This window comes from Cyprinodon variegatus, unplaced genomic scaffold (assembly GCF_000732505.1).
Source record: "Cyprinodon variegatus isolate N-32 unplaced genomic scaffold, C_variegatus-1.0 Scaffold9, whole genome shotgun sequence".
In the NCBI taxonomy this organism is placed as follows: domain Eukaryota; kingdom Metazoa; phylum Chordata; class Actinopteri; order Cyprinodontiformes; family Cyprinodontidae; genus Cyprinodon; species Cyprinodon variegatus.
This window is the reverse complement of record NW_015150462.1, coordinates 2,563,060-2,582,582: the sequence shown is the minus strand read 5'-3', so window position 1 is coordinate 2,582,582 and position 19,523 is coordinate 2,563,060. Positions and strand designations below refer to the sequence as shown.

At 43.7% G+C, this 19,523-nt stretch overlaps 1 protein-coding gene across 1 annotated transcript in view; it reads right to left on the bottom strand.

The window, feature by feature from the left end:
- Positions 1-816: 816 nt before the first annotated feature.
- nbeal1 (neurobeachin like 1) overlaps positions 817-19,523 on the bottom strand; it is a 41,207-nt gene continuing 22,500 nt past the window's right edge. Inside the window, exons 17-54 of the mRNA XM_015378692.1 lie at positions 19,096-19,181; positions 18,889-18,978; positions 18,628-18,805; positions 18,413-18,546; positions 17,355-17,514; positions 17,183-17,285; positions 16,954-17,113; positions 14,434-14,592; positions 14,201-14,360; positions 14,033-14,121; positions 13,336-13,938; positions 12,064-12,239; positions 11,701-11,989; positions 11,322-11,630; positions 11,076-11,225; positions 10,838-10,995; positions 9,320-9,444; positions 9,101-9,227; positions 8,864-9,012; positions 8,654-8,787; positions 8,463-8,564; positions 8,055-8,150; positions 7,855-7,979; positions 7,625-7,765; positions 7,417-7,547; positions 7,224-7,333; positions 7,034-7,151; positions 6,819-6,916; positions 4,116-4,232; positions 3,951-4,040; positions 3,764-3,873; positions 3,506-3,678; positions 3,320-3,414; positions 3,116-3,232; positions 2,740-2,901; positions 2,510-2,658; positions 2,110-2,245; positions 817-1,414 (exon numbers count right to left, since the gene is read on the bottom strand). Of these exons, the coding sequence (XP_015234178.1) occupies positions 1,313-1,414; positions 2,110-2,245; positions 2,510-2,658; positions 2,740-2,901; positions 3,116-3,232; positions 3,320-3,414; positions 3,506-3,678; positions 3,764-3,873; positions 3,951-4,040; positions 4,116-4,232; positions 6,819-6,916; positions 7,034-7,151; positions 7,224-7,333; positions 7,417-7,547; positions 7,625-7,765; positions 7,855-7,979; positions 8,055-8,150; positions 8,463-8,564; positions 8,654-8,787; positions 8,864-9,012; positions 9,101-9,227; positions 9,320-9,444; positions 10,838-10,995; positions 11,076-11,225; positions 11,322-11,630; positions 11,701-11,989; positions 12,064-12,239; positions 13,336-13,938; positions 14,033-14,121; positions 14,201-14,360; positions 14,434-14,592; positions 16,954-17,113; positions 17,183-17,285; positions 17,355-17,514; positions 18,413-18,546; positions 18,628-18,805; positions 18,889-18,978; positions 19,096-19,181 (5,711 nt within the window). The 3' untranslated portion in view covers positions 817-1,312. The remainder of the gene's footprint in view (positions 1,415-2,109; positions 2,246-2,509; positions 2,659-2,739; positions 2,902-3,115; positions 3,233-3,319; positions 3,415-3,505; positions 3,679-3,763; positions 3,874-3,950; positions 4,041-4,115; positions 4,233-6,818; positions 6,917-7,033; positions 7,152-7,223; positions 7,334-7,416; positions 7,548-7,624; positions 7,766-7,854; positions 7,980-8,054; positions 8,151-8,462; positions 8,565-8,653; positions 8,788-8,863; positions 9,013-9,100; positions 9,228-9,319; positions 9,445-10,837; positions 10,996-11,075; positions 11,226-11,321; positions 11,631-11,700; positions 11,990-12,063; positions 12,240-13,335; positions 13,939-14,032; positions 14,122-14,200; positions 14,361-14,433; positions 14,593-16,953; positions 17,114-17,182; positions 17,286-17,354; positions 17,515-18,412; positions 18,547-18,627; positions 18,806-18,888; positions 18,979-19,095; positions 19,182-19,523) is intronic.

The following is a 19,523-nucleotide window of genomic DNA, read 5'->3' as shown; positions in this document are numbered from 1 at the left end:
TATGCTTTTGTTTGTAGATTTTGACAATGCTGGCCGTATTTATTGTTATCCCTGGTTAGGATGTTTCAAATGCCTTAAAACCAGTTTTAGTGTTGCAGCAAATTCTCGGTAAATCCTTAATTTTAAGTACGTATGTTCAGTGGCATCCTTGCACTATTATATCTAGACCCACAGCATCACAGATCCTCCTCAGTGAACTGAGAAATAAAAGGCTTTTTCTATGATTAATCCTTTTTTTTCCACTCTAGAACCCCCCAGGAGTCTTTAAAAAAAACTTTCATTTCGCATATTTCAGATGAGATATACACCCTTTTAACAGAATTGACCGTCGCACAAACATTTGCAGCCTTTGGATTTCCTGTAAATGGAAGCAACTGAAGTATTTTTTTTTTCTCCAAACCTGCCCATTAATAATTAAAAAGATTAAAACTACTGGAATTTTCCTAAAAAAAGACTGGATTAAGCAAAGGTGTGTTTATCCGCTGTCTCTAGTGAGCAGGATGGTGAAAGAGAGGCAGAAATCTGGAAAACTCATCGTTAGAGAAGCGGAGCAAAGAAGTACATCTTCAAATATGCTGAGATTTTCTATACTAGGATTTTAATTTGATGCATTTTTCTACAGTAAACAAACTTAACACCTCCCCCCCACGGTCTAGGATGTATGATGCTGTGGGCTTGCTTCCCTTAAAATAACAGGAACAATTAAAAGGTATGTTTTTTTTTTATCCCAGATTATTTAGAAGAAAGTTTACGGTCGAATCAACACTAAATAAATATTTTAGATTTCTACTGGTTTTTCAGTGCAGGATCTTTTCAGGTGTTCCAACAAATGAGTCTCTTTATACAAACCTATTGAAAAAAGGCATAGAGTTAGTTTTGCGAGTGCTGGAGCTGATTTACTGCATAAGGCTGGAAACCGAGAAGATTCCCAGCCGACATAAACAGAGCCATCTGTCTGACTCAAAATAAAGGTCACTTACATCTAGCTTGTTGTCTGTTTTTGTTTTTATATATATATTGGCGATACGCTTCTCATTCAGACAAACACACACTTGTTTGATTGTTATATATGGTGAGGAATGAAGAGGGGGGTAGTGGTGGGATGTTCTGCAAAGGAACCACAGCGCCAGCGCCTTGATGGTCAACCCAAAGCAGGACAACACACCCAGAAAAGATGGATGAGCAGGATTTATGACGCCACTTCCCCATCAGTCGCCTGCTCAGCTAAAGAAAAAAAAAAAATGGAGGAACTTAAGGGAGTCTATGAAAAATGAGGAACAACCGGATGTGAGGGGTAAACAGGAGTCAGGGATCAGTTGCTCTCCTGATGGGTGTTGTATTCCGTCTCCGTTGAGATCTGAGTCATCCTCTTGCTGGAGCCCCACAGCTTTCGCGTGATCTGGCTCGATCGCATCTGGGAAGAGCGGAGGAAGAGGAAGAGGAGGAGGAAGTGGGAGAAAGGGAGTTCAGGGGGGGAGGGGGGATGGAGAGTGTGGGGAGAAAAGTGTCAAAAGGAACAAAAGAAGGAGGGAAAAGGGGAAAAAGGAGGGATGTGATTCATGATCGCAGCTTGATTGACTTGTGAGGTAATAAAGAAATACAATCAAGGCTTGATTGACTTTGGTGAGTCAGTCTAAGCAAAAAAATGAGGAAAAGCTGGAAGGTGCAATGATTGAAACAAAGCTCCCACATTTATAACTATTTTGGCACATCGTTATTATTATTATCAGTCTGTTTTTATGGCTTTAGTTTGAAGGAGTTTCACAGCATATTTATTCTGGATTGAATATAAAACACTGAATTCTCAATTCGATGATGTGGAAGAGCGGGAGACGACGTCCCTGAGGAGGAGAGGTGAGGCGTGCGGAGGAGGTTTCACATGTTTGGGGTGGGCGCATGTGTCTCTAATCTACAGTTTAAATCAAGGGGGGAGAAACAAACGACATGCTAGGGTCTCTGTGGACTGGAAGTGGGGCTGAACACCAACTGGTCCCGCTGGTGGAGCAGGCGCGTCGGCGAGCGAGCCCTCAGTGGGGCCAGCAGCGGGGAGGCCATAAGGGGCGACCCCTCCAGGCTCTGAGCGATGTAGTTCCGCAGAGAGTTCTTTACCTCCGCCGGCTTGCCCACGCCGACGATGATCAGCTTGCCGTCGTCCAGGCCCACCAGGACGTGGCTCTGCTCCTTGGTGACGGAGACGCTGCGGACGGGAACTCGCATGGCCATGGGCTCGGAGCAGAGAGACAGGCTGGAGGAGAAACAAACGAAGCGTCACGGCGGTGCGTGGAATACCTGAACACAACAGTCTTCCTCACCTTAAACCACAAATTAAATGCATTTTTCCACTCACTGTTGCCCCCTACAGGCCATTCAGCAACACACTAATCAGCTGGAGAGTTTTACCACTAGCTTTTAGGCCAGATTAAACTGCGCAACGCACTTTTCAGATTTCACTTTTATGCATTAAATCCTGTCTGAGGTTTTACTGCAATCCTGCAGATTGTTTGCTTACCTGTACAGATCCCGGATGGACAGGTATCCCTGCTCACTCCCAATGATTACATACTCCCCTGAAACACACATATCAGTCACCTGCTCCTTCAGCCCCTCACTGCAGAGGTGCTTCCCGTTCACAGAGTAAAGATGAAGAGTGTTTTTGTCCTGAAAAAACACAACAAAAACTAAGCACAGCTCATGCATCCCCTGTATTCAGCCCGTTGATGTGAATGCTACTACGTTTACTTTGAGTGTGGCCTTGCCCTCCAGGCACGTGTGGACCAGCAGGTGACCCTCCCAAGACACGGCCAGGTGGAGGATGGACAGCGGCAGGGAGCTGTCACACGGCGGCCGCAGGCAGCGCATGTACTGACCTCGGCGGACGGTGTGGATGATCACCGTTCCGTCCTGGAGGCAAAACAATTAGCATCTTTGGATATTTGTTCTGCTAATGCTATAAACCTAATTACTACAGAGTTGTTTTTCTTCTTCTGTCAACCTAAACCCTGAAAATGGTGATATCATCTAAAGAAAACCAAAAATACAAACTGATATGACATCCTACCACTAGATGGCAGCACCATAAAGGATAAAGGGAACAGAAATAATGCTGCTGTCTTACTCTTGAGCCAGAAATGGCCATATCCAGCTCCGTGCTGATGGCCACGCTGACCACCTCATCCGTGTGGCCATATAGCACCTGGATGGGTTTGGAAGAAAGACCCACAGGAGCTCCGTTCTTCAATAAAGAAAGCAGAAAACAACATGAAACCACTTGTAATACATCGACCGTGTTCTTTGTTCAAAGACGCCCATCTGCTCCGACCTGCTGCAGAACCTGCCACACCATGCAGGTTGTGTCTCTGGAGCCAGAAATCAGGTGGATGCCGCAGTGGTCGGTTGATAAGCAGGTAACCACATCTGAAGGGTGGAGAAAAAGAACATGCACAAAAAAAAAAATGAGGGAACTACAAAGAAGATAGAAACAGACGCTGATCATCTGTTTCTTTACCCATGTGTCGGATGTGCTGTCCCACGGTCTTCCCCTTGACCAGCGAGGTGACCCTGAGGCTGTTGTCCCAGTGTCCACCACTGAAGAGCAGCTTTCCGTCATGGGAGACAACAAACAGGCCTGCTACGAGCTCCACGCCGGGGGCAAACGGTCCTGACAGGAAACGCTGGGTTCTAGAAGGAGATATATATAAAAAACGATCATGATTTGATGTCAGAAGTATCATTTCTCTACATGTAATAGGATCATCGTGCTCACTTTGTGTTGGACACTGTGGGGTCCTTAATGAACGTGAAGTAGTTGGAGATGTTCTTATTGTAAGGCAGCCACCCATGGGTCCCCACCAGGCAGTTATGACTCACCGTCACCTGGAGGCGCCATAACATCCAGAGGCGTTAATGCTAACGTCAGTGTAACCCTTTTATTAGAGGAAGGAAAAACTCACCATTGTGTCGGGGCTTCCCTGGCTGATAAACGAATGGGACTGGTTCTTTGGAACGACGGCTTTAACCAGCGGCACGTTGTCGCTGATGCCCTGCAGCACATGGGGGCCAACTTTTTTTAGTTTTTGTTTTTAAATCGTTCTAAACTGTTAAGTGATTCTAAATACCTCAACAAAGAAGGACTTGAGATCTCCAAGGTGTTCGAACATGTTAAGAGGACTGGAGTCCTGCTGAGCCTTCCTCTTCTCCACCTCCTCCTGAGACAGACGGACCGGATGGGGCTCCTACAGTCCAAACGGAAACACAGACTCAATGAGACTCTGGCAGCAAAGACGCAGGAAGTCATTGCATCGCATCGCTGCTGATTTGTTTAACAATAGGACTCCTACTAGAACTCCCACTGGCCATAAATTTGACAGGTGACATTTTTCGCAATGAAACGCATAAGTAGCGATGATGTCATCAACTGAGATGGTTCTAGTGTGCGATATAAACCCATTGTGGATATGTAAACCTTAAAACAGGTCTAATATATATTTTTCAAAGCCTGTATTGTATACTAATATAATTTGTCTACTAAATTTATATTAAAAATAAATCAGTAGAGTAAGACTGTTTTACTACACAGGTTCAAAGTTTGAAATTACAATTTTATTTACAGAAATTGATTGATTCCCCCCAAACATTTCCCTCAGATCACCTTTTCACATTCACAGGGTTCCTACAGCATAAGGCAAGTTAAAATCAAGACTTTTTAAGACTTGAAATAGAAATTTAAGACCAAATTCACAAGAAACACAAGAAAAACCTGCTTGCGACAACTTAACCCAAAGGTTTATTATAACATAAACCACTAACCTGACTCCGCCAGATGGGTTTGCTCCGCATATCCATCTGGAAACCTTCGGTTGAAGTAATTTTGGGAAGGGGCGAAAATACTGGTTAGCTGATTGGCCTATGTTGGTGATAGACGGGCCAAATAAACCAATCAGATCAACGAAGCATATGACGTAACAGAGCGATAACGAAAAGGAGCCAATTGATAGATCAAACTCTTGCCGAAACCAGTCGGGAGAAGAGCAAAAACATCTTTTCCTCTGAGAAAAGCCTCCAGAGCAGTGTTTTGCTCTTCTTTCAGTGAAGAAATACTCTGTAATTCCGATAAAACTTGCTCGATAGCCACGCTAACGCTAGTTTCATCGGCTGAAGCCACCATGTTCTTTAGAATGTCGCGCTTCTCGTTGCGTCACACCTCAACCTGCCTCAAAGCCAACGCTGATTGGACGTTCGTTTGGTGAACGGCTCCAAATTTTCTTGAACGGAGAGTCTCCAGACTGATTAGCGAGTGAAATCTTGAAAGCTTGCGAGATCAGGATGGTCTCACGAGGCTAATAAACCACTGCACTAATGGTTTAAATTTTGAAAAGCTTCCCATACAGGAAGAAAGCTAAAAACACACAAATGACAGATATATTTTAACAAATATTTAACTGAATTTACAAACTTTGTTTTAGCAAATCAGTTTTAAAGCCACAACATAACCAGTGCTAAGTCTTTTTTGCAGCTATTGTTCTTTGTATCGTTTTCTTAGTATGTTTGATTTGGTGATAAGTGGAGGCGTTGAAGAGACAAGGGTGGAACAAAACTGAGAAATACCGGCTGTTTCTCTGTAACTCCATTTTGACGCTTTGTGTTTCGCGCTTCGCATGTGACTCTACTGCCTTAATTCCCATCGTTCCAAGCTTGAATCGGTTCTTGCACAAAATACACTGAGCCTCATGTATGTTCCCTGATTTTAGCCATGGAGAAAACTCTTGGCTGGAGCCAATTTTCGTTACATGTATAAAAATAATCTTATTTATGATGTTTTAAAAATTAAGACCTACAAAAGAGTGATGTAAGACATTTTAATACCAATTAAGGCCTTAGTTTTATTTTGAAGAATTCAATGCCTTTTAAGACTTTTTAAGGACCTGTGGGAACCCTGTACTCATGACAAACATCATATGAGTGTTTTTTCGTCCAGCGCTGAAGCACCTGGTGCTGTTTTCTGTGCCCTCGCCAAAGCTGCTCTTCAGAGGCGGAGGGGTTGGAAACCTGTGGTTTGCCCGCAGCTGTTTTACCAGTTCAAGGATAAAATCTCTGCGTGAAGAAGTGACATTCAAACAGCTCCTGAACAAAACCAATGTGTTTATAGCTGATGTTTCCAGGAGATCATAAATTACAGCCACGGCTCATCTTCTCGTTGCAGCTTTTACAGAATCCTTTCTAATCATCTGATCCGACAAATCCACGCCGACCTGTGTGTGGTTATAATCGACCACAGGCTCTGGTTTGGCTTTTGGACCGCTGAGTGTAACAGCTGAGGTGTGGGCTGTGCTTGAACAAAAGTTTTATTATTGTCTGATGGGTCACTGATACGTCTGCGTTTTCCCAGGGGGGTGGGTGATCATCCTCAGACTCCTCCCCAGTTTTCCTCAATCGGCCTCCCCCCCTCCTCCCGAATCGCTATCATCAATATGTTGTTAGATTTATTCTGAAAGCCAGTTTTTCATATTACCTAAAGAGTTCTAGGTGGAATGTTGGTTGCTAGGCAACGGTACGGAACGTCAATCATCTGCGGGAAGAATTTGCCATGCAACTAATAGAGCCGTTAAAATTACGGTTGTGGGAGATTAAAGTAAAATTAACCATATTTATTCTTTTACGTTTTAATTTTATTAAAAAAAATGAAGGGAAACATAGAAATATAGAAACAGAAAAAGCCAAACCAAAGCAACATAAAATTAATTTTATATCTTGACGGCCTTGGAAGTTCTAGTATTAAATGGTTTTCAGGTAATATACATGCGGGGAAGGTTGAGGTTCACCTTGAGTAGCTGGCAGGGAGTCTGACCAAAGTTGCTGATCATGCCTTCGACGGCCTTACGCTCCTTTTCGTCAGTTATTGCATCCAAGTCTACGGCTCCTGGAAGAACATCAGGCTTGAAATAAACAAACCGATCACAATGAAAGTCTGAAACAGCAGACTTTTTTCCAGGAGAAGAAGGAACCTTTGGTTCTACTCCGGTTCCTTATGCTTTACCTTCATAAGTGCAGTAATAAAAGACGTTGAGAGCCTCCACAGCTGCAGGGCCCCTCTGTTTGTAACCGAATATCAGGTCGATCCATTCGTGCAGGTGGGCCGAGACGTGCTCAGACTCCTGTTACAGAAAACAAACGTGACCGTCCACCTTCAGCAGGATCACACCCTTTAGAGCAGAACTGGGCCTCACCAGAGCTTTGCGGTGCTTGTAGATGAAGTCCTCTGGGGATTTGGCCCATTTAGGCAGAACAACATCATTCACCCTCTCCTTGGAGATCTGCAGGCGGCCCAGATCGAAACCTGATAAAGAAGGAAAAAATATATAAAGAGCAAAAAAAAAAAAAAAAGGAGGAAGTAGGCATTCATTCAGCAACACGGCTCACTGTTTTGGTTCTCCAGAAATTCAGGGAAGTAGAAGAACTCCGGGATGAGCTCCTTGACGTCGTTGGGGTTGTCCATGAGGGTTTGCCATGTCGCTGGAATGGAATGGAACTGACGGTCGGCGCAGTCAAACCTGGGAGTGCATAGTGCCGTTAGCGCGCCCAGCTGTTAATAAGAGAAAATGATGCTTGAGAAATGAATCTTCCTGACCGCCCGCTCTGCAGCTGGATGTGCAGGGAGGTGAAAGGCTCCACTCGGATCATGTAGTGCATCACTCCAGCAGCGTTAGAGTAGTGGGTGCCGTAGTGGAACCGGTCAATAGTGCCTGTTGGGTCCTCAAAGCTTTCATACCTAAGGAAAAGACAGCAAAAGGTCAGACTCTGCTGCTTTGACATCCTAAAGCTCTGAGGATAATAACAGAGCAGGAAAATAGTGAGTACTTCTCTCTGACTGCTTTAGCGTTGCGTTCGTTCTGCACCGCTACCGGCTTGGACAGGTCCCTGAAAACCCGCGGGTCAGAGAGGTCCAGCTCCTCTGAGGTGTAGTCAGCCAATATCCAGGGAAACTGGACAAACATAGAGCAACCCCGTAAGGAACTCCGTAAATCACACATCGTTCTGTGTCGGTTCAGTGAACATACCACCGGGTACTGAGACAGGTCGTTGTAGGTTCTGCCTGCAATCGTGTTGAGCTGCATCAGGTAGTCAAAGTTGGAAATCTCTCTGTTCACCCATTTCTGGAACAACATAAAAATGAACTAATAATACAGAATAATAAAGTTTTACTGTGTTTCCAATTCACTTATACCTTCCTGATAAGGATGCGCATTACGCAGCCAGGTTTCCATACTTTTTTTTACTCAATTATTATTATTATAATCCACTTAATTTCGAAAGTAGGACTAAATTCAATTGTATCTGCATCTAAATTTGACTCTCTCTCTACTAGACTGTATTATATTCATTGAATAGATCCAAACTGAATCTGTTTGTGTTGTAAAAAGTACAACATTCATTAAAAATGTCTGTAATCAAATAAACTTTCTAACCTGTGTGAGTCCGGATGCCTTCAGGAGCTCCTGAGGTGAACGGGTCCCATAAAGGCTGAGCGATCGCAGCAGCAGCATGCGGCTGTACACTTTATTCCTCACCTGTTTATTAAAAAAAAAAAAATTTAGTCATCTATTTTTAAAAGAAGATTGAGGACTTATGCACTTTTATGATCAAATTAGTTCATTACCTCTTTTTTAAAGTTTAGGAAATAATTTGTCTGGTCAATGAGGAAGATTTCAAGTGCTGAGCGTCGAAGGTTATATCGCCGGAGGTGGACCTCCCGGATCTGTGAAAGGGGCCACTTGAAGTCGTGGCCCACCCCTTTAAGGGAAAAAAAACCAGAAAGTATTAAAGCAGGAAGGCAACAGAGTTTCTTCTCCAAAGGTAGGCTGCTCACCCTCCTCCTTCTCTTGGCTGCTGTCATAGAAATAGATGTGTTGGGTGGTGAGCTCAAGGCGCCCAGGAACCACATCCACCACCGTCACCAGCTCACAGTCCTCCAGCAGCACCATCTTCTCCTTTTGACCCACCTCCTCTGCTTCAGTCCTTCAGGACACAGCAGAGAGTAGGTGACGGTTACAAAACAGAGATATCGGTACGTATAAAACCTTCTATTTGTAAATGTTTGTCTAACTGGTTGCCGGCGGCAGCAGGGTCGTCCTCCGGCAGCTCCAATATGTCGTCTTCCAAGTCGCTGACTTTAACTTGCTTCACAGCCTCCAGCAGCAGAGGTTCTGGATTTGCACGTTGCTGGTGGACACCTGAGTGGACCAGAGAGATGACAGGATATATCCCCTTTATAAAGTTCTTTCATTTGTTAATATTAGAGGAAACTAAGCTTATATTATCCTACCCAGGTTGTCTCTCAGAGCACTGGCCTCTCGATGAGGGTCAAAGTTGTAATTACGGACTAACTTCAGCCTCATTCTGGAGAAGTTCTCTGCGCTAGACACTCTCCAATGCATCTCATCTTGTTGTCTGTTGAAAAAAGTTCAAGAATACACACATAAGAGTCCTGAAAGCAATCTCCCATGTATAGGGCCGAGCTGATTTAGCTACTTTGATCACACACAGCAGAGAGAGAGCTGGACATTCAGGAGATACCAGAAAGGCCAAACAGAGTACAGCATGGACGAGCTCTAAACTTTGAGATTTGAACCTTGCATCCTTTTGGAAATCGCAGATTCAAAATTTTGGCCGTTTCTTAATTCACTAGAACGCGAGTACGGACTTGCGTTCTCGTCAAGTCCGGCCTTGACAAGAACACAGTAAAGTCTGGACTTGGCGAGAACCCGACCACGTAGTATAGATATGGATCAATTGGAACAGAAGCGTACTCGTGACGTCACCACAAGTATTACTTTTTTCATTTAGTGGGGGAATAATAATGGACAAAGTAAGATAAACACAAATCAGATGAAAATTTTGCCAAATAAAATCGCCATCAGAGCCAGCAGTCCTTCACACACGGCTATGCCGAGAAAGGACTGCTGCAGACGGGCTAAGATTAGCCCTGGCTACCGTTGGCTTTGGAGCTCCGCTGGTTGCCGCGGTCCTCTGACGCTTTAAAGTATAATATTCTCGCCTCAAATGATCTTAAAACGTACTTTTATTGAACAACAGCAACAGAAAAGAAAAACTTTTAACTTTCAATGGAGCGCTTCATTAAAAGCTGCTGCTGCTGCAGCGGTGCATGCTGGGACAGCTGTCAATCTCAAGAACGAACAAATCTGCTCTGATGCATACTCGATAAAGAGGGCAGGGCGAGAACAACATCCGGGGATTTGGTGCGTTCTCATGCTCGCATCCTCGGCAATTGACAAGTACACGAGAACGCTCAAGAACGCATATTGAGAAACGGCCCTTTTCTAAAAAACGTTCTCAAACTACCTGCGCTAATATCTAATCTATGCTAAATCGCTAACACTGCATACAACACATTTCTTGTTGTTCGGCTCGGTTGGCTTCATTTTTAGAAAAGCTCATATCATCTCCACTTGTGACTTAGAAATTGTCAGACAGCTTATTTTACCAGGAAATTATGGAAATATTTTTCCATCTAGGCTAACACATACCATGCTAATGCTAGTTCACCAATTTACAATGTTTCTATAATATATCCAAAGAAAGCCCATCAATATATTTTACACTAATCTATGTCTGTACTATATTTTTGCTTAAAACTATAAACCATATATGACTGAACAAGGCAGAAAAATGACAAAAATATTCACTCTTATTGTTTTTATCATTTTATCGTAATTAAATTAGCCAAAAAAAAAAAGAAAATCCAAGATAAAAGCTTATTTAAAGTGCCCTTCTTAGAGAAAAGGGGAGGAAAAAAAACAGGAAGTGCCAGGAGTTAACGTACCTGTCAGCCCATGGACCCCTTTCACACACCAGGCCGCGTCGTGCTGCCTTCCACTGCCTGAGGGTGGCGCTGTTTTGGCTGTGCTGCTGCTTCAACATATTGTTATAGCGCAGGTTTTCTTGGCGGCTGCGTCGCATGAACGGCTCCACAAATTGCTCCTGGAGAAAGGAAATTAATTACGCTTCTGAGACGGACCGGGGGGGACGGTCATCATCGGGTCGTTCTGCTGTTAGTTCACCTGGAAGCGGATCTTACTCTCGCCCCTCTCTCGTTCCCGCTTGTGCAAGCTGACCATGAACGCCTCATAGCACTCCTTCCAGTACAGAGCCATGGTTTCATGACCCTGACTGAACATCTCAATTTCATATTGCTTCATGTACGGAATAATCTGCAATCAGTGAAAACAAGGAAAAATTTTTACTTTTTTTGCATCATAAATTCTAAGAAATAAATTCATCAGCATCAGCGAGTCGGACCCTCGTACATATTTATCGAGGTAGACGCGCCACTCGGGTGAGTCGCAGTAGAGCTTAAAGTCCTCGAAGAAAGAGGGACTTCCATTGGTGTCGGGCAGCTGAGGCAGGTGCAGCTCCATGTAGAGGAGGCGGTGGACTTTGGAGAGCAGCGTTCGGAGCACCGGAACCAGGAAGGAGTACGTCTCATCTGTCTGCTCCTGGACGGAGCGCCGCAGGATGCCCTCCAACTTCCCCAGCAAGTAGCAGGCTTCATCCTGGCTCGACACTTCTTTGGTTTGCAGGATGCCGTTAAGCTTTGCTGAGGCCAAGGCACACACCTGAGGAGAATTCATGGCATCATGGCGCATGCTTGGAATTGTTCTTTGGAAGAATAGGAGACAAATTTACCTCCATGTCTTCTTGAGCCATGAAGCCCAGCAGAAGTCTCAGCCCTACTTGGGAGAGCTGGAACCACTGAGTCCCAGCAGAGTACCACACCATGAGGCAATCCATCAGAGTCACAGTCTCCTCTAACACCTTGTCTGTCCACAGGGCTGGGTTGACCAAACCCTCCGCCTGCAGGAAGTCCTGCACAACGTGAAGCAGCCGAACGGCGTTCTCTGTGTGATGCGGTAGCGAAGCGGCCGAGGCCTCCCGGTTATCGGTCACAGCCCACTCCAACATGCGCTCCAAGAGACTGGAAGACAGAAATCAAAACATAAGCAAGAGTCGGAGAGATTTAACTGTTAAAACAGTAGACAGGATGGTGACCTCAGCTTGATCTGGTCGACAGGAAGCAGCAGCTCTTTGGTAGTCGCGAGTTTGGTGAGAGCTGAGAAGACCTGCCCCCGTTCCAGCCACGCCGAGTCATCGGAGCCCTCCACGCCTCGCCACATCACAAACAGGACGATCTCCAGCAGCATGCTGCAGAGCTCCTCCTCTGCCCTCTAGAGGGCGACATTACACCACATTATTGTCCTCCTTTACTCCATCCTACTCTGTAAATCATGCATGCAGGAAATAACAGGATCCTGCAGAGTGGATGTAATCTGCCCCTCCTATTGATTTCTGGTGAACCGCTGAAACCCCCAAAGGTTTGCAGATGAAAGGGAGCTCCCTGAGGAAGCAGTGACATGTCAATAACTGATGGAAGCTCTTTTTATTTCCTTTCAGATATTTTTACAGATAAATAAGGAGCACAGAAAACATGTGGAACAAGGTGTTCTGGTCCTGCTGTGGTGAAACTTTTCAACAGCAGTGAACTGAAAGTTAATTTTACTGAATATTTAAAGGACAATTTTGCACCACGAACAAACGGCTAAAAATAGAACAATTTGATTTAGATGCTGGAATGGTCGGGTCAAATCTAGACTTAAATCAAAGCCAGAATCTGGTGCTAAAACTGATATCTCCACACAATTTGATCACATGAACCCCCCAAAACACTTCAATGATTTAAAAGGTAATTTAGAAAATAAGTTCATAAGGAAAACAAAACAAAAATGATAAGAACTTGGGATTGATTTTAAAGGCACACTATGCAACATTTTTCAGTTAATTAATGTCTTCCATAACGTTTCGGATGATTAAATGAGTCATTTCAGGTCGAACAAAGGTTTTCTCGGCCGCCCTGGTGGTCTGTAGGGGAAATACTGCACTTGCAATCGCAGGAGTCCTCGGCCCGCACCCACAGGCTCAGAAGTCTCGCGAGAGTCGGTCTTGCTTTACGGCGAGAACTGCTACACGCCCCCAGTAAAAGGCATGCTTGTTGCTAGCGCAGTGGCGATATTTGTGCAGTTATCATGGCGGAACCAGCGAGAAAACAGCAAAATTGGAACAAAATAAATGATTCATTGCGTTCGCCTGTCTGCTAAGCTCAAAACAACCGCGCCTGGCTTGATGGAGAAACCAGGAGAACAGCTGAGCATATTTACGACTGTGCACTTTTACTTTCGCCCTCTGGGAGGAGCCTCGCTGGAAAATCAACAGTGGTTGCATAGTGTACCTTTAAAGATGAAAACAAAGCAGCCAATCCGACCTCACCTCCACATTGTTGAAGGATTCCCCCAGTGAGATGTTGTCACTGAACAGGAAGCTGTCTTCAGTAAAAGAGGCTGTTGCATCTTTATCCCCCGAGTTCCCAGGGAGGGGCTTTGCAGTCTCCAGTGGAGAAGGAGTGCTGGGCATGCTTGCAGGCGTTTGGCTTCCACTCTCTCCGCCCTCACAGGCCTGAAGGTGTGAAAGATCTAATGTCAAGCCTCCTGATTTACTCAACACCCATGGCTTGATGGGGAGCTGCGGCTCGGTGGAGGCGGAGGAAGACGGCGTGTCCAATAGCGAGATGACATCGGCATCCAAGCTGTCCACGGAGCGCGTGTCTCCTACGCTGAGCCGGTCGTCCTCCAGCCGGTCCAGGCGGCCGGCGCTTCCTGCTCTTGGCCTCCTCTCCAGCGGCAGCTCCAGGCGGTTATTGCCGCCGCAGCCGTTCTGGTTTAAATCCAAGCTGCAGTTGCTGGCTGTGTCGGAGCCGCGCAGCGTCAGGGAGCCGTCGCCTCGGAGGTACAGCCGCACGAGCGTGTCCTGCCAACACTGCTGCTTGGAGATCTGGCTGGCAGCTTCCTGTTGGGACTGAAGCAGCTGGTACACCTGAAGGACAGGGACGTTTATTAACCACAAAGGAGGTGGGACATGCAGCATGGAAAGCAAGAAGAGGCAGGGTAATATCAACACCCTTTCTTACCCTCTTACAGACAATAAGGCGCACACTAGGTCCAGCCCGGTGTGTGAGCTGCACAAGAGCCATCAGGTCCTTGTAGTTCACAACTTGATCTGCAGGATTCAGTACATGTTGTTTGATCGAATGAAGCAGAAGTATCTTTAAATAAGCGGATTTTAAAACAACACTGACCTGTATGGAGAACCTGATTGAGGAGGCAGCGGATCAGAGTGGGGGTGATGTGAAGCTCGGAGAAAACCAGAGACAGCCCGTTGTAACCAGCTTCCCTCAGCCGTAAGCGCTGCTTGCTCCTTTCATACACCCGGTCGCAGCGCAGCATCCGCTCAAACAGCTGCCCACAGGACAACCTGGGTTAATTCTTCAGAACGGCTTCGGCTTTGGCAGGAAAACCAGCAGACACTCACCTTAAAGACCAGCTCCCTCAGTCGGTCTGAGTGCTTGTTGTTGAGCAGAAGCGTGTAGCAGGAATCTGCAGCTGCAGGCTCAAAGAGGAGCAGGAAGAGCTGGTCTTTGGCCGGGCTGCTCTGAAGGAGGCTGAGTAACATCTCCAGAAGACCACACAGCTGCAATTAACAGGGTCACAGCTAAAGTAAAACATTTCTATCAATTATATTTTACATAACTTAAATCTACATCTAGTTTAATAACTGAATTTACCCGAAGGCAGATTGTGAACATTCCTTGACGAAAGATATCTCTGGTTTGATGTATCCAGCTGTTTTTTTATTATAGTTTTTTTTTTCATTTGTATTTTCTGTCACTCCACTGTCTCTAAAATTGTTCTGTTTTGTTAAAAAGCTAAAAAAAAATTGACTAGTTTTTCAGGGGTCAGGAAGGGTCAACTCAGAGCTTGATGCTCTATGAGCGAGCTTCTCAATACAGTCGGCTATTGAACGGAAAAACAGCGTCTTTGTTGGGACCAATAATGGTAATTTTCTCCTTATAAGAACCTTAAGAGCAGAGATGATGATGCAAGCATTTAAATCTCATGCTGGTGGATGATGACCAGCCTTTTAACAGCTTTAAAGTATTTTTTTTATTCACTTTCTGAGAGTAATAATGAAAAAATGAAGGTCTGAAGCTATCTGTTATTTTAGTCATTTATTAATCTATTTTTTTAACCTAATTAATGTTAAAGAGATCATTAAATTAAATAAGGTTTAGAATTTAGGAAAAAGGAACTTTATTTCCCATTAGAAATTAATTTTAAATGAAATAAATGATGAAAGTATACATAGATGCACATAAAATGATGTGTTATATAGCTAATGTCTTAATTACTGCTGTTAGTAGGTTATTCTTTAAGTAAATTACATTTTTAAGAGTGTGTTTACTAGAGCTGAATGATTAATTGATTAATTTTTGGTAAATATCAAGCTTTTTTTTCCCAACCAATGCACCTCTTGGGCTTCCATAGCTCAGACTGACATCATTTCATCACTTTTTGCTTTTAGATGTGTTTTTAGAGCTGTTAAACTAACTCATTGTGTCACACCACTAGGGTTGTCAAAAGTATCGCTACTCAAAAAAGTATCGATACTGAAACGTTGTATCTGGATACAATATTGGTTTTTAAAAGTGTTGGTACAGTGCTACCACCTGTGGCACCTAAACAGTCATTCATCTAAAGTGCAGAATAGAGGAAAATGCACTTTCTGAACACTGTGTGATTGAATAATTCTGTGCACTTTTCAGTTTCAGACTATTTTTTTGTAACAGGTGCAGCTGCTGAGAATTATTTTTGTTTCTTAACCGGTTTGGCTAGTATCACTGTTATGTGTGCAAAGCATAGCCAAGGAAGGAACACTTAATTTTAGTTTTGTAAGTTTTTTATCAATCTTGCTTAATACTTTGCACAGCAAACAAGCTCAAAATATTCTTCTTATTGTTTATTGTATTTATTTATTGTATTTTAATTATTAATCAAAATATTTCTCTTGAAATTTGGAGTTTTTATCCTTGTGGTATCGAAAATGGTATCGAGTATCGAATATTTTCCTTAGTATCGGTATCGAGTTGAAAAGTTTAGTATCGTGACAACCCCACACACCACTCGCTGCGAACATTTAGTGTGTTATATGTGTTATATTTTCATTGTTTTTGTTGTGAAACACGGTATTATAAGCATTCAAAGTTTCAAATGGAAGATTTAGTTGCCCTTTAAGGAGAAAAAATTGTATTATTCTGGATCGCCCAACCCACCAGGTAATATAATTTGATCATAAAATTAGGAGACAATTATTTTAATTACCAATTAATCACAATTAGCAGTTTAAGTCCAAAAAAAGAGAAAGATTTAAAGGTGAGAACAGATGGTGAGCTCCAACTCACTTTATCATCCCAGTGTAGCATTATGTTGGCGTAATTGAAGCAATATTGGAGACGCCACACATATTTTTTGGGATTGTCCAGTGATACGAGGATTTTGTAACAATATTAGAAATGAAATAGAGGGAATATTAAAGCATATCTGTCTCCAGAAGCTGTGTTTTCGTTTTTGTTGGGAGCCATACCTAAACAAACAGATCAGAGATATATAGCAGAGAAAATAATGACTGGGCAGTGGAGAAATGTAAAACCAAAGCAAATGACTGCAAGCCTGCAGCTAAGTATGGAGACTTTTGTACAAAGATGGACTTGTATTTCAGAATATCTGGGAATCTGATGGAGAGGAAGATGGGATGAGATGCCACTGGAAGGAGAGGTCTAATGGAATTCCTCTATAGGAAGGGATCCTGCTCGGCCAACGATTACAGATTGTGGATATTGTCTGCTCTGCCTGCTGTCATAATTCTGAAGACTTCTGGTATTTTGTTTTTGTTGTGACGTCTACTACTTAAGTTTCTGTCAGGAAATTTTATGTAAAATTATTAAAATGGTTAAATAAAAAGTTCTAAAAAAAAGATTATGAGCTGTAAACTCACCTGGTCTTCATCTCCAATGGCAGCGATGTATCCCAGAATGCTGTGCATCTCTTCCTGTGACATGCCCTTGCTGATGTAATACTTGACGAGGCCACAGAGGGATGCTCGGATGGTCCGGATGTCGTCCTCGCTCAGGTCGTTCTCCTTGTTAGCGTTCTTCCTGGAGGTCGGAGCAGGTGATAGTCAGCGGGTTACTATGGAAACAAACTAAAAAAACTGAGAGGCGTACCCGTAATAGAGGCGCATGGTATCCAGCAGGAATTGAACTCCGTATTTTTTCCTGAACTGCTTCCTGTCATCCTTGATGACGGTGGACATGTATTGGATATGACCTTGGGGGGAAAAAACACATTAAAAATAAACCTAAATGCAGAATAAAGCTCAATCATGCAGGTCCTCACCGATCCGCAGAGGGAAATCTCCTTTGTTCCAGATGTTGAAATTGAAGAGCAGATGTGCTTGGATCTGCTGCAGCAAGGCCTGGTTCTTCTCATGGGTTACCTGCTCAATCAGCAGCTGCACGGCGACCAACACGCTGACATCCACATGACCTGCAGGAAGCTGAAACCAAACAACACCGGAACGGGACCCATTAGCCGAAATCCACACGACACTTCCCAGCCGGCACACATGCAAACTGACGGGTCAGCGTGCAGCAGATTGCAAAGACGATAAAAAAATAAGTCATTTACAACACAAAGAGGAGCTCATAACACACAGGGAAGCTCTCGGTTGAGGCGATGTAAAACCGAGAGCTTTGACTCCACAAACAGATAAGGAGAAAAACAAACAACACATCAGTTTTATTTGGATCCCTACCAGCTACAGGGTGTGGTCACTTTGCTGAGAATTACCTTCACCACATCTAAGAGGTTTTAATTTAATCTGCGTCTCTGTGGAGGCTTTAATTTTCCCTCGGTGAACACTTAAAGTCTTACTTCTATCCCTGCACTGAACAAACAAATACAGATGCAACTACAGCAAACAGACGACTGGAAAGATCAGGGCGAGTGAGACTTAAAATAAGGGACCAAAGAACGGATACAGAAGGCACAAAATAAGTGGATTACTGTGATTATGATGAAGACATTTTCTAAATTGTTTCAACCCAAACTTTAGAGCGTATGAGGGAACAAAACACACTTCCCTCCTTATCAGACTTTACTCCTAGACTGTGAAGCACTTAGAAAAGTTAACTAATCTGATCTGAAGTAGGAGAAAAGAGTCATAAAAGAAAAAAATCAAAGCAAAAGGAAGATTTTTGCCATATTTTCAATTGAAACCAGTACAAAAAAGTTCATGTCCTTACTTAGGAAGCTTAGGAACTGTTTAACAATGTTATGTTTTTATTTTGTTTTCCCTCTGCTGTTTTAGATCATATTTGCTTTTTAATTGAAGCTAAATAAACAGAATTTAGATTTAAGTCAGAAACTGTATGAAACGATTCTAATTCAGGGACCTTTTGTAGAAGGACTCCCAGTGTTCCCACGCCATGCGAGTGGAGCAGATTCTCCTGGTTGATCGGGTGTCTCTGTAGGAAATGCTTTAGCATCAACAGGAAAGTGGCCACCAAGTTTTTCTCCAGGCGCGCCTCTGGAAAAGAGAGGAAGATTCAGATTTCTCAACATGTTGCAGCAGCTGGCTTTGTTACACAAACGCTGCGGCATGACGGACCTGAGGCTCTGTTGGATGGGAGGATGACCCAGTCTCCATCAGCTGGTGTGCTCACATCTGGTGTGATGAAGTCTGATGCAGCTGCAGGATCGCCGCCCTGCTGGTCAGGGGTCACACAGGCCAACTGCTCCAGCACTGGGAACAGCACCGGCAGGCCACCGACACAGTTGATCATATCCTGTTCCAGAAAAACAAGAGACAGATTTGAAAGCTTCGGAAACGTTTGAAAAAAATTCCTCTGTTAGAATAAGCTGCCCTGACCTTTATGTCCCAGTTGACGACTTTGTTCCCCGTCAGACGCCCGTGCAGCAGATTGGGAGAAAGGTCGAGGCAGATGGGATTTCTACAGGCCTGCCAGCAGAAAGCGAGCGTTTATTTGCAAACTTTACCTTCACTGAAACTAATGTAACCCCAGGATTTTACAACAAGGTTTAAGAGGATAAGAAAGGGAAAATGTGTTCCAATCACCTTAGGTGAATAATGCAACAGCAGCTTGGCTGAAATGTCACTCAGTTCTGATTCTTGGGCCTTAAATGGAGAGACGCAGTTAGGACCTAGAGGGATAGAACAAAACAGAGAAAGAACAAAAATCCCCTTAGGATCTTTACAGTAGTTGTTATCCTGGTTTTTATTTCATTTGTAGTCATTACTTTGTCAAAAATGCTTTAGCATCAAAGACTGCAGGATTCTTAAACATTTGTCATAAAAGGAAAAAAAATTCAAGATCATACAAAATAAGAGAAAGTGAGCAAGAGTAGGGATGGAAGAAGATAGTGGTGCAAAGGATCATTACCGGTCTGTGATCCTTAAAGGAATAGTACACCCAAAACATGATTAGCCTTCATTTTCTACTCACCCCCATGCTGAACAACACTCTGGAGTACTTTTTTGATATC